At 30.1% G+C, this 13,973-nt stretch overlaps 3 protein-coding genes across 5 annotated transcripts; 2 read left to right on the top strand and 1 right to left on the bottom strand.

Annotated features, from left to right (window-relative positions):
• Nucleotides 1-1,539: 1,539 nt before the first annotated feature.
• LOC114946747 (uncharacterized) lies at nucleotides 1,540-3,259 on the top strand. The gene is made up of 3 exons (XM_029323401.2): nucleotides 1,540-1,711; nucleotides 1,991-2,236; nucleotides 2,805-3,259. The coding sequence occupies exons 1-3, from the start codon at nucleotides 1,693-1,695 to the stop codon at nucleotides 2,861-2,863; spliced, it is 324 nt and encodes a 107-aa protein (XP_029179234.1). The 5' UTR covers nucleotides 1,540-1,692; the 3' UTR covers nucleotides 2,864-3,259.
• A 63-nt stretch (nucleotides 3,260-3,322) lies between these two features.
• Nucleotides 3,323-5,832, top strand: LOC114946746 (uncharacterized). The gene is made up of 5 exons (XM_029323400.2): nucleotides 3,323-4,054; nucleotides 4,138-4,175; nucleotides 4,572-4,721; nucleotides 5,058-5,148; nucleotides 5,621-5,832. Exons 1-5 carry the CDS (start codon nucleotides 3,994-3,996, stop codon nucleotides 5,668-5,670), a joined length of 390 nt encoding a protein of 129 aa, XP_029179233.2. The 5' UTR covers nucleotides 3,323-3,993; the 3' UTR covers nucleotides 5,671-5,832.
• On the bottom strand, nucleotides 5,466-11,912 carry LOC114946745 (uncharacterized). Of its 3 annotated transcripts, XM_029323397.2 has the most exons (14): nucleotides 11,525-11,911; nucleotides 10,361-10,541; nucleotides 9,807-9,945; nucleotides 9,391-9,521; nucleotides 8,934-9,071; nucleotides 8,635-8,799; nucleotides 8,471-8,559; nucleotides 8,218-8,395; nucleotides 7,918-8,140; nucleotides 7,644-7,805; nucleotides 7,332-7,486; nucleotides 6,953-7,188; nucleotides 6,546-6,759; nucleotides 5,466-6,413 (listed from the first exon to the last, which is right to left on the bottom strand). In XM_029323397.2, exons 2-14 carry the CDS (start codon nucleotides 10,410-10,412, stop codon nucleotides 6,163-6,165), a joined length of 2,133 nt encoding a protein of 710 aa, XP_029179230.1. In that variant the 5' UTR covers nucleotides 10,413-10,541; nucleotides 11,525-11,911; the 3' UTR covers nucleotides 5,466-6,162. The 3 variants fall into 3 exon arrangements, with proteins under 3 accessions (XP_029179230.1, XP_029179231.1, XP_029179232.1); XM_029323398.2 differs by having other exon boundaries at nucleotides 5,466-6,311; nucleotides 10,361-11,912; XM_029323399.2 differs by having other exon boundaries at nucleotides 5,466-6,308; nucleotides 10,361-11,912.
• Between the last annotated feature and the right edge of the window lie 2,061 nt (nucleotides 11,913-13,973).

Below are 13,973 nucleotides of genomic sequence, written 5' to 3'. Positions count from 1 at the left end.
AATCAACTTTTACAGTTTTCTTTAAATTATTACTGTATCTTTTAAAGCGTGGAACTACAAGCGAAACAAAAATTACTTTACACAACTAGTAACGATATTAAATAATACTGCTTAGAATCAACTTAACATGACTTTTTTATATAAGGGAATATATATATATATATATTTTTTATACATATATATGCACACTTTTTTTCGAAAAGTCTTTTATACATGCGAGTGCATCGCGATACATTCGAGAATCAACTTAACATGACTTTTTTATATAAGGGATAACAGTACCGGTAATCTATTTCGGAGCACATAAGATAGTAAGTATACACTGAGGACGTGCTGTCATCCGAGAAAGATTGATTGATATTGCTATAAATATGATATTATACATAGACACATAAACCCTTATTTCTATCAGTGTCTTAGCTATTACAACAAAATGTTTTATGTTTCTTATGATTTGATAAGAGAAAACTAACAGATTAAATTATTTCTATTCACTTAATATATCATCGCAAAATAAACAAAATGTTCTAATAAAACTTTTATTAAACAAAATTTATATTTTAATGAGGCAAACTTGCTGATAAATTTATATTTATGCAAGATTTTAAATAAAGTTCCTGGTTTTTTAAAAAAATTAAGTCTTATTTTTTAAATATGAAAGATATTTTGAATATGATAGATATAAGTATTAAAATCACAATATGTATTTATTATTTCGTATATCTATTTTAATAAATCAATTTTATTGTGCTACAGTTTATTGAAATTTGTTTCATTTACAAATTATTTATGTAAGTTGCAAAAGTCGATCAGACGGATGAATTTCTCAGTTTGACGTCATATTCATGAAGATATACTGACGTAGATATTGCAGATTGTTAAAGAATGTGTTTGTATAGATTTAGGAAGTATATAAATAGGAAATAGATATCTGTGTATGCGTGTTTTGTGGACGCCCATGTATATCTGAGAAAGAGATAAATGATTTGCTTATTATACTTGTATAAAATTTCAAGGTCGATTATTTTCTGTGTTTGCGATTTCATATAAATATTCATAACGTTAAAAGCATATATTTGTCATTTGATTGAAAAATACTGCTAAAAGAATTTTTTCTTTTTTTGATGTCGCAAAAACTTTAAATTATAAAGACAAGTAAAATTAGACGCTTATTATTTTAAACTCCAAATCAAAGATCAGGTTAAATAAAATTAATATTATTTTCTAATTTAAGAAATTATGCTAAAAAATTTAATATATAAGCATATGATTTTATATGCTTCATTAAATTATATGTATACAAATTGATGCGTCTAACTTGAAAGTTCAGTAATAGATAGATAGATAGATAAATAAAGAACGCTCAACATGAGAACTCCTTAGATGATTATTTAATAACTTTACTCATATGCGTTGAAATTAATATTAATGTGTCAAGTACGCAATGTGGATATCCCCGACCTCTTTCGACATATCTTGTTGGTTTTTTTCCTATATAAGGAAACAAAATGGAAACCGATAAGAGCACAAAAAAATATATAAGTTGGAAAACAGTTCATTAAAGATCGTCACTCGAGTTGGATCGATTGATTGTGTATCGGTGTATCATATAAAATACTATTGCTTTTTCTTCTTTTTTTTATTCTAAAATTTTAAAACTTATCTAATTTTAAAATCTATCGGCAGTATATCATGAAACACATTATTGCACGTGAGTATAGCACAATATATAATTTTTTTAAACATATACAGAGAGAATAATATATAATTTTCACAGAGAGAATAATATATAATTTTAAACATACAGAGAGAAATATATATATAATTTTTTTCTAAAATTTCGGAATAATATTTTAATTTTAAACTTGTATATATTTTCAACATATTTTTTTGCAAATTTTTATAAAAAAACGTAGTAGTCAGTAAATTTACAATATTATTAAAATATCTACATTGCATCTACATTGTGTGGCTTAATTTGGTTTAATAGTTGTACAAATATTGACCATGATTTGGTTGGTCGCCTTGGCATTCCCGCAAAGAGACCCGTCGAGCAAGATTTCAGACACTATTTATTTTAATAATAATGATGAGTTGAGCAGCACCACACAAAGAATAACAACTACAACTAATTGTCCGTGTGTTGCAACTGCAGAATATAATCCAATATGCGGTACTGATAATGTTACCTATTGGAATATGGGAAGATATAATTGTGCGAAAAATTGTAATCCACGTAAGTAATATTAATTTTATATCATATATTGTTATTGGTTTATTATTGTTTTTTTATTATCAAATAAGATTGTTAAGACATAAATTTAAAATATTATTGCTTTAATTTTTATGCATGCATAATTTTTAATTTATATTTGATATCAATTCTCACCTTTTATATACGTATCTTAATTCTTAATTAATTCTGTTTCATTCTTCAAATTTTTCAACAGTCAGTTCTCTATAAATTTTATCCTCCTTTATTCCTCATCTTTTAATTTTTAAAAATTGTTTTCAACTGTTAATTTTCAATAGTTTTACTTTTATTTTTAACTTTTTTTATATCTTACTTTCCAATTATTTTAATTTGCTCATGATAATTGCATTTTTATATCAGGCGTAATTATTGAGCAAAAAATTACTTAAATTATTAAAGAAAAAATAATTTTTCAAATTTAAGTAAATTTTGGAAAATATTTTCTGTATTATAAATATTTTCTGTGTGTTTAATTTTATTTAATTAATTATTTATATTTATAATTGCCGTTTGTTTATAATCTTATTTAAAAATTTAAAACATTTTTAAGGACTTGAAATAAGGGTGATGAGAGCTTGCGAACCATACATCCAAATAAGCAGTAATTGAATATCACATGGGTTCATTATCGCTTTCATACGACTGAGAAAATGACACAACAGTTTATATAAATACAGATAAATAAGTGAATATATTTGAATATATTATTATTTTTTTATTTACAATGGTAATTCTCATATTGTTTGTATATTACAGATTTATATTATAGCGGAAGTTCTTTCGTAATATGCAAGCGCAATTGTAATCGCAAGTTATTAATACGTTAACTATGACCTTTCAATAAATCTCTGTATGTTTTAATAATCAATATATTGCTATTAATTACAATGTAATTTGTGGAAAACCCATACACTTTGTATAACTTTGCACATGCATAAAGTGTATGAGTTTTCCATGAATTGTAAAGTGCTGTTATACATTATATATAAAGACTGATATCAAATATGCAGAATTTGTTAATTTATTAATATTCTTCCTAAATTAAAATTACATATAATATAACATTTTATTATTTATCATATTATAATATCAATCCAACAACTATATTCATTATTTACATTAACATTCTATTATCAGTTGATTTTAATTTAAGAATGAAAATGAATTATATAATTGTTGAATGATACTACAAAGAGATGATGATTCTGCTAACAGGTACTATTAGCGTTCTTGTGTGTAAAAATAAGTCTGACAAATGTTCACTCGCTGAAACGCGATGACTTGAAGAGATTATAATGAAAATGAAAGTTTGTTTTTTAAGAAATTAAGTTTGCCTGTTTTTAAAAAAAGAGCTAGCAGATATTACAATATTAAATAATTTACAAATTTAACTTGATTTGTTAGTTAACGGAATAAAAAATCATATCAGTTTATTGGCATTTTAAAATACTTTTTTATTAAACAAAAATCTTCTCAAACTTTTTTATCAGCACTAGTATGCTAATTGTTAATAAAAAAATTAATTGTCGATCAAAAAGAGCTGTAAAGTTAGACTGTAAAGTGAATAAGGAAGTAAGTCGTGTTATTGCGCGAAAAAGATGCATACATAACTGTAGTTTGACTTAGCACCGGCTGGCAACCAATGGTATAAAAGGGAACGCAGGTTGATACTTGAAACAGTAGATCGTCGACCTTCGGTAGATCATCTTGCATATATACTTCATTTAATAGCTGTGTATATGATCAGCACGGACTCTCAAGAACGAAACGTCATCAAAATGTTATTTCACTTGTTGCTCGGTGAGAAAATAATTTGCTTTGTGTACTACTTTTTTTGTCAATTTAGTTCTATAATATCGTCAATTATATTTAATAATTTATAGTTGTTACATCACCTTTTCTCATCGCTGCGTTCCCACAAGTAAGTAAATGTTCTTTCGACACAAGCAGAATAAAAAGGACTATATCTAAACAATGAAAGATATTTAAACAATTACAATTACGATTGTGTTTTGCATCAAGTGTTCCAAAGTATTTCTTCGCGCCTGTAATTAAAAATAATAATTACACGTTATATCAACAGATATCACAATGTAAAATCTATGTGGGTGAATTTACAAAATTTATAAGGAAAATATCGCTAATAGAATTTTTTCTGTCTTTTTTTTTTTTTTTTTTTTTTTTTTAAGATTATATCTATGTTTTTGAAAGAAAAAAAAAACATTGGAAGTTTAATATTTGAGAATTTAACTCAAGGAGAGAGATATTTAAGATAAATCCAAAAATTTGGATTACGGATAATAATGAGATGTCTTAGGATGATTTCGTCTTTGATGGACCTGTCGCTACCATATCACCTAATAGTCAACAAAGGACAACATCCACAACGACTGTGAGATCTAGAAATGAGAATGATGCGACTACTCAATCTGTGAATCAGTACAATGCGTGCGTTAATTCATGCCCGGTAATTATTATCTTTTAATTAGAAATAACGAAACGTATTTTATATCAACGAGGTTTTATGTAAATGTGTTATTTAGTCCGAGAGAATTCTTTAAATAATTATTTATTAGATCGATTAACAAATTAAAAATTAATTAACAAATTTAAAAAAGACAAGGCAAATTTATTTTAATTAATAAAAGTTATACATATATGTACTTTTTCTCGATTTTTTTATTTATCAACATATATTAATCTTAAAATATAAGAAAAGATTGTATAAAACTTAAAAGTTGCATTATTTTAAAGAATAATTTTATTTAAGTCTTGTAATTATACCTATATATTTTGATTGCAGGTGACAAATGAATACAATCCTGTTTGCGGTACGGACAATGTTGATTATACTAATCCAGGAGGCCTTGGTTGTGCGCAAAGATGTGGAAAAGGTATGACACATATCTAATATAAAAGCAAAAATTCCTTATTCAATAATTTAGCTTGTCTTGCTATTAAAAAAAAAATAAGATTACGAATAAAATTAGTTATTATTTACATTCTTTCTATTAGAGAATAAAATCAAAGAAAAAATTGTTTGGTTTAATATTAAAAGTTAAAATGGTTAAATATTTTTAAATTAAATATGTAAATTAGCTTTGCCACCTTTTCATTAACATTAATTATTGTTATTATTTTCTACATTTTTAGTATTTTATCTAAATATCCTTAATTATTCTAGTATACCTAAATAAAGTACAACAACGAATATTTAGCAAATATATTTATTTTTGATTTTTTTATTTGACGATGTTTGTCCTATCGAGAAAAACTTAAAAACAAGAAGAAATATAATTACTATACACAAGGCAGTGCGATTATTAAATGGATACATTAAAATATCATAATATTTGATATTTACAGAAGTGACATTAGGATATTATGGACGCTGTTCAACGAACACACGTGGATGATTTACAAATTATCATTAAACGATACAATAATATCATTAGATAGATACAATAATATGATTATAAGAATAAAAAAAATTATCTAGAAAATGTAAGAAAAATACATATATTTACACACAGCATGTACGCATATATTACAAATATATTCATTTACTTTAAGCAAAAGTAATTTGCTTTAAACAAAATAACTGGTGAACACACATCTTATTTTCACTTTGATTTTAAATGACTAAAATTAAGGATACTAAGATTAAATGTATTATAAGCGAATTTTAATCTTTTTAATAATTTTTATTATATCAAGATATCACTGGTATCTTTACTAAATGTCTTAGCGCTTCCGTATTTAAAATCACATTTTCGACTGGACACATTGTGTTTTTTTTAAACTTACGAATTAAAATTGAAAATTTCGTTTTAATTTTACTTGAAAAATTTTGCATTGACTCAATATCTGAGTTTTTTTTATAACGAAAACTTGGAAGAATAAACTAATCATCCGATCGAGGAATCATTTCGGTCGGCCCATCTCACTCTTCGTGCGATTTCAAAATTTCCTCCATGAATCCCATAAAGATGCCTCGCCAGTATATCAGCTCTGTCTTCTTCAGCCTCAACAGCCATCCTTCTATAACGACGAACTGCTAAAAGACAGCCGACGGTGAGTACAATTTGAATTATTAACCAAAAGATTAGAAGACCCAGAGCCAGACTCGCGTCCACGCAGAAAAGGCCATCTATAGATCCTAAAAAATCAATTTAAGTTCTTGTTTAAGCTCTGCGATAATTGCATAACGAATCAGATTCATATGCGAATGGATCTATAGATGTTCCCGATGCTTGGAAGAAGTAAACAATACCAATATTCTTAAACTCACTTCCGCCAGTGATCAAAACCGTATCAGGAACCGGATTTTCCCTGGACAGTAAATGATCCGCTGTTATAACCGGACTTTGAACGACGATAGATAGTTGTAAAGGTAATTCCGTGGGCGTGAGGTTTCTGAAAATTTCTGTTACCTCGGCGATGAGCGGCTGCTCGATCGATCGTCGTTTCCTGCCGTACGAAATCTGTCCTCCTCTGCATGTAGTCTTTAAAGAAATCACGACAACTTATGTTTTCATTTGTTAAAGAATTATTTTAATATTTGTTATAATTAATAATTAATATGTTATTTACGAGATACATACATATATAAATATTTATTCCCTACAATTATAATTAAAGACGTAAAAAATGTGTTGCAATATGTTATAAAAAAAAAATAATAAAATTGTCACTTACCGGCTCACATTCTTCGAGACAAAATCGAACGATGACGTTGAATCGCACAATTTGACTATCCGGAAATTTAAAGGCAGTAAATGTTGAGATCAGAGAACGATTGTCCATTGGATCCTTCAAGAGCGCAGGAAAGGTTGCTGGATCCGTTGGACATCCGGATTCATCAAGAAGAAGATACGAGGAATCTCCGGATGCGCTACTAGCTACGAGGTGTCCAGCTAAGATATCATAAGGCCCTGTAAAAAAACTATTAACGCTTCAATACTCTAGTTAAAGAAAATTTTACTTTGACTCGATTAAAGAGAATTTATAGATGAAAAAAAGAGCGTAAAATTTGACGTATCCTGTATGAATAGCAAGAGACAAGTAAGTGACTCACCGTCAGCAGGTTGAATTTCAATTCTGAGCGTTAGCTTCTGTCCTAATTGAGTAACGACCGCATCCATATTTTCCTCGTTTAGGATTCTCATCGTCACCACCGGTGCTTCGGACGATGCGTTTATTACGATTGATCCAACTGGCGGTACGCCTGCGCTAAAAAGAGTAATCAGAGCCAGAATATCGGGGAATACTTGTCACAATATCGAGATAAGATTTTTTGTATCAGACTCGTAATTAAATTATAAAATGGTATTATATTCGTTTGAAAAATCATAAATTAAATTGTACAAAAAAAGGAGATAGAACTTACTTTGGATCCAAGAAAGAAAAACTCGATTGGACAGATACGTTTCTCGGTTCCGGGACATCGCGACCGTCTAATGAACATCCGACTCTCACCGATTGATCTCCCAATCGTTGGATGATCGGATTGTATTGTATCACAATGGTGGCCCAAACCAACGTATGCGTTCTGCAAATAAAAAGCATATCGTGAGATTTAAATGCATGATAATTCAAAATTTTTACTCTCAATTATAGAAATAAATTTAAGAACACAATTAAAAAATCAATTTAAAAAGTACCGATTTTCGTTATCAATGGAAAACGCGGGTGTAAGACCACATTCAATGTTAGATTTGCCGATGGACTCTTTTTTCGGCAAAGACAATCTTAAGACAGTCACATTTTTTCCAATGCCATCAACACCGCAAGTATCTCCATGTCCGCTCACATATATCCGTCCTTCAAAGGGCTCCGTAGTGGTTAATGTAATTGTCATAACTGAGTCGCCGCATTGTACTTTCACTGTAAAATATGACAGTGTTAAAAATTTATTAAGAAATATCGTTTATAAAATTATCTTCTATTTATGGCAAACATACAATCTAAGCAAGCTTCTTGTTCCTTATAGATGACGTTGGGTCTGGCAACCAACGAACTGACTCCAAGACTGATTGTATCATCAGAATGCAGCAAGCAGAATGGTTTCTCCTCCGAATAATCAACGGTGTAGGCTCTGCATATGAAACCATTCTCGCTGCGATCACATTTCTCTTCGCACTAAAAGGATCATAATTGAATCACACAATCGACTCGCTTACACAGGAAACTCGACGGGAGAAATGCGAGAAATACCTGCTTCACGTCGAGCCCTGGTAACGTCACATCCGAGTATGGCAATGTTACGTTCCGAAACTCCGCATAGGAACAATAGCTTTTCTTCGCTGCAAGAAAACATGTACGAATTGAATGCAATTCTACTATTGCAATATCCAAAAAGAAGGAGATTAACGACTTACATATATTATGGCACTGATCTTGCAGATACTCATCTCGATACATCGACGATCTGTAAGCTTGCGGTCTAGTACCTCTCTCGAATTTCGACAAGGAACACGTGCCAACGGTATCGTCGATCGACAAAGGTTCGCTCGTTCGAAATTGCGCAGATTCGCATTCATTGTCTATAATTATAAAAAAATGTTACATAATTTATACGTAAAAAATTATTATTCCTCGGAAATTTTTTTATCCATTTGTTTATAATATAAATTAATATCTCGGCACGATTCGTGTAATTATTCTATAGAATGCGTACCTGCTTGTAGACACTTCTCGTAACACTCGCTTCTTCGTAACAATGCTTGATAATATAAGTTGGAATGTCCATCTTTTAAAATAGCTCCCAAAGTTCTTTCTACTTGCCACAATCTTCGCTGCTTGCAATTTGGTGAAACTGAAGCAAAGAATTTTAAAAAGTGCACTTCTGAGTGAGAAAAGTATTGATTCTAAAAGTTTCTACTAGAAGGGAAAAAAATCATGTCACAATTTTCTTTGACATATTTGAAATTTTTTTCTCCTGTCACATAATCTGGAATAATCTCACTAATAAATCTCTATGTCGCTTTCGTGCGGAGCTTTACGAGATCAAATGTAACTTGCTTTTACATTCCATGTAGAAAGAGAATATTTAGCTAGAACGTTTTAAATAAATAATACTCTACGATATACATTATACAATATGCTATAATGGAAAAAAAGACAGAGATCTTTACCTTTAATGCAGATTTTGTGAAAAAACGTGGCGTTCGTTTCAGGAATAAGTTCCTCGCCTCTTATTTGCACGCTGTAACAAATGTTCCTTGCAAAATCGATCACAAACGCTGTACAATTCAAGCTTTTACACCTGTAATAGATAAATCATTTTTAATTTGCAAGTTTACATATTTATTGTATATGCACGCGAATTTTATTACCTTTGTAAAAATTAGAAATTAATTTTTTTATAAAATATTTTGCAATATTTCAGTTTATAATAATATAATATATAAATCTATTTATCTAAAGATTTAATGATTTAATAATGAAGATTTAATTACATTTGTTTATTACCGTATATTAATTTTTTTATATGTCTAAGCAATCTATTAGTTAAAGTAAAGCGTCTGTTAGAAATTAATTGATAAGTTACCTGTCAAAACAAGGTACGATAATACCGTTGTTACCTATGGCACTATTTTTGTATAATATAGTTTCTACAGCGTTTGCAGGCTTTGCTCCGATGATTTTCTCCCATCCTGTATCTTGATCCTGACAATTCTGAGACCAACCTGAAGGACACAAGTCTTGTAAAGCGTGCACTGCAGTTAAATAGCACCTATGACCTGTGTGTACTTTTCGCACACATATGATACTATATGCATAACAAATTATATTTGCAACTTAAGGAAAAGAAAACATCCATGTAAGTAGACTTTATAAATGCAAATTATAAAATTTAGATATCTAATTCAAAATAATTGTGCAAAGAGTAAAAAATGACAGATTACAAACGAGTCAAAAAATGATTTTTACAAATTCCCTTCAAGCCAAGTAGAATTGTCGTTAAAATAATTATCGATAAAGAGAAAATAAAGTTTTTTTATAGTTTTCCTCCAGTATTAGTTTATTACATTTTAATAAAAAAATATTATATTTTATCAAAGATAAAATAGACTTTTTATAATAAATCTAACTTATTCTTACCTGTGCTTAAAGCAAGACTGCAGACGAAAACCATGAAAAGTAAGGTCGTCATTCTGTATCTTTGCACTGCAAATACGACAAGATGAAATCAGTTGCAAGAGTTCGCTCTTCAAGGATTCCTGGATTGTTCTACAAACTTCGAAACAACATCTTCTAGTTCTCAGTCGTGCCGCTGATTTACCTGTATATACAAATATCGTTACGTAAGTCACTATCACTTGTAAAAATTGAAATCAGCACGCATTAACTATAAGTTTCTCGTCGAGTGAAGAAGCGGTCGAATGCGATTATCCGCGTTAAGCGCTTCTTTAAGAACTCCTTCCTATCTTCAAGGTTGTAAGATAATGCAACGTTTCTCGTATATAAGCGCGTTGTCCGCTGCATAATATTACGTGTGCCATTTTTACCTCGTGCGCTTTTGGTTCCACTATCTCTTAACACTACGTAAGCACGCGACATAATTTGCGATAGCGATTTACAATGGGATTTATTCTCGTTTGTTAAACACGAAAGTGAGTGCAGAAAAAAATGCTGTCGTGAGTCGTGAGCTTACATTCCGCGGTTAAAAATTTCGAGATAATATATAATTGCAATACGTAAAAAGCGTATCTTTTCGCTCACAGAAGATGAAAGGAACTGATCGTACTATAGAGGTGTAATGCGTATAATTAAGTGTTCTTGCAGAAAAGGACACATTATTATAATGTGCAATACTGATGATTAGTCACACTTATTAAAATGATGATGAGTGATAACAGAATAACAGCTTAGCTATTTCTACATTTCTACGTAACCGTGTGATTAACAGGATATAATTATAAAAAAATTATAACTTTATATTTTATAAAGACTTAAGTTAAAATTATATAAAGTTCTAGAATATTATAAATCACAAGATAAAAAAATCTTTTTATAATTTACCAAGTTTACATTAATTATATCAAATCATATATCCGTAAATTATAAAAAAAATATTCAAGGAAAACCTACATATAAATAAAATATGTCAAAGTATATAAAAATAAAAATTTATACTATATATTAGTATCCACTTTAAATAAAAGAATCGGACACAATTTTTCGAAAACTCGCTTCAAATAATTACATATAGAAATTGCAAATATATATAATTTTTTGTTGGCTCTCCGTGCAGCATCCACTCACACGTTCTTATATGCAAATCGCTGATCCGTCATTGAACTCTCTAGTAGCAATTGTCACACTTATCTGAAGTGTGCATAGTCGACAGGTTAAAGATCGGTGGGTCTCCTCTGCAGCTTCGGACGTTCCTCGACGTAATCGAGCCGTGCTCGCGATTCACTCTCGGAGTACATTCGTCGTCCTTTCGTTTATACGGAGAGCGAGAAGCGTTCCACTAACCAACTGCGAGGCGGACACGTAATGAAATGAAAAGCTATCGTGCGCGATCCACAACACGACGGATACGACGAGGAAGAGCAGAGGGGCATTCCGGCCGCGCCATCGAACGATCGGATGCGGCTGGGTAAATACAGCTCCGCGCACACATCCATCCATTCACCGGTATTGTCGTGAAAAAAAGAAAGAAAAAAATGATGGCGAGGTCGGCAAACGATTATCTGGGATGTGCTTTGCGCCGCCCAGGTTTAGCGTTCGCTCATCATCGCTGACACAAATTCGGCCTTCGTCGTATCGTTATCGTGGACAGTTACGAAGTACTCGATACTTAAATGAAGTGAAGGCCTGCTGTTTAGGAGGACGCGTATGCTTTGGTTATTAACATACCGGTATATTAAATTGTCTGTCTGATTAAATGCACAATCATCCGGAAGCAAATATACTGGTTTTGCCTGTCGACTCTGGATTTAATTTGAACAAAATCAAAATTTAATATACGCATAAAGAGAAATCCTGGTTATTTTAAAATAAATATAAAAGGGAAGTTAGCTTTTACAATAGAGTATAAATGGATCCAGACACCGCGTCGATTAATACGACTGTCGAAAGAGGTTTCCCACAGTGCAACGACTATACAATTGAACAAGCATCGGAAGCCTATATCGATAGTGAACATCGAAACTAGTGTCCTTCGTTTTACGTAACTCTCTGGCATCGTTTACGCTTGTTAATCCCACAGTAGTATATATGTACATATCGACATAGCAAGACGGAATGTCTAATGTGCACTTCGCAAAATGAGATATCTTTCGAATATATAATAACGATATGATATAAAATTATAGATGTGTTATCAGTAATTCGGTTATATTGTGTATGTGTGCTTTAAAAAATCTTTTTCAACAGAAAAAAAATCGTGCAATCTGCTCAATATAACAATATATTACGTAAAGAAAAAAATCAAGCAAAAAATTTGAATATTTTAAAATTAAGTATCTAAAAATTAAACATTTAATTTTGCAAAATAAATCACTGTCAACCTTCGTCTACTTTTTTGCTGAGAATTCAAGCAAGTAAATTTTCATAAAGTGGAATGCAATTTTAGATGAAATGAAGAATGTTACTGTTTCATGTTCTTATTTTTATAAATAGATTTTTACTGCTCTCACTTCAAACTGATAGCGTTTGCTTCACTTTCATTTTTAATTATCACTCGTTATGTTAATACTTTATTACTAAACATAAGTGAAATCATTGATTTGAGTTTAGAGTTTTATGTCCATTGAGCTGCGGGTATGACGGTCTTACATAAAAAAACGTATTTGTCGCAATGTAACATTGTGTCGCAAAGTAAATGTAACAAAAATTTCCATTTATGAGAATTCATATTTTTTTAGTCAGAAAGATATTCTAAATTATATATTCACTAAATTGCTATTGTAATATTATATTACAATAACAATTTCTACTTTATTGTATCTTAAAATTCTTTTAACATTCTTTAATTCTATATTTAATTATTTTTTAACTTCTTTGTTCAATTATTCGCCTTTATTAAATTCTTGTTTTTATCATCCTAATGTATTTTTTAATGTCTGGCAGCGATTTAAATTGCATGTCACACGATTGCTCTTGATATGTTACAGTCTATAATACGATTGTGAAGTTTGAATGGCCTGTATTACAATGACCGTAAACGATCCGATCAATTTTGCGTAAATCGATTCTATCGGAATCGTTTCCGATGAATAATGACGGTGTCATTGGCCCGTATAAATGAGAATATACATTAACTCGTATTTCCTTAATACGAGTTAATGTATGTAAACGCATTAAATGGAATTTCAAGGGACGACAAATTGCATTTAAATAAAATTCTACGTGTCATTATTTAAATAAAAATTCTGCAATTAATATATTATACTTTTTAATTTGCTATTATAAATATCTTCTTAATTGGCACAAAATTACATTTCAGATACATTAAACTAATCATAAAATGTAATCACTCTTTTTAGAAATTCTAATATTTAATTTATAAAACTTAAATAGAGTTTACATTGTCGACAAAAGGTTTACATAAGCATCACGTAGGCGATACCTAAGCAATTTATGTAAACGTAATTTTGAAATCTACGGCGCCAAGTCTGCATATAAATTAAGCGAAGCCGCGAACCCCGTATACAGATCCGTAACCGACAGACGGCAAAGCGGATCTCGCGCGTCCGATCACGTG

The sequence above is a fragment of the Nylanderia fulva genome, unplaced genomic scaffold (assembly GCF_048542155.1).
Source record: "Nylanderia fulva isolate GAGA-0341 unplaced genomic scaffold, ASM4854215v1 Scaffold38, whole genome shotgun sequence".
Taxonomy (NCBI): Eukaryota; Metazoa; Arthropoda; class Insecta; order Hymenoptera; family Formicidae; genus Nylanderia; species Nylanderia fulva.
Note: the sequence above shows the minus strand (reverse complement) of the source record. Positions and strands in the feature narration are given on the sequence as shown.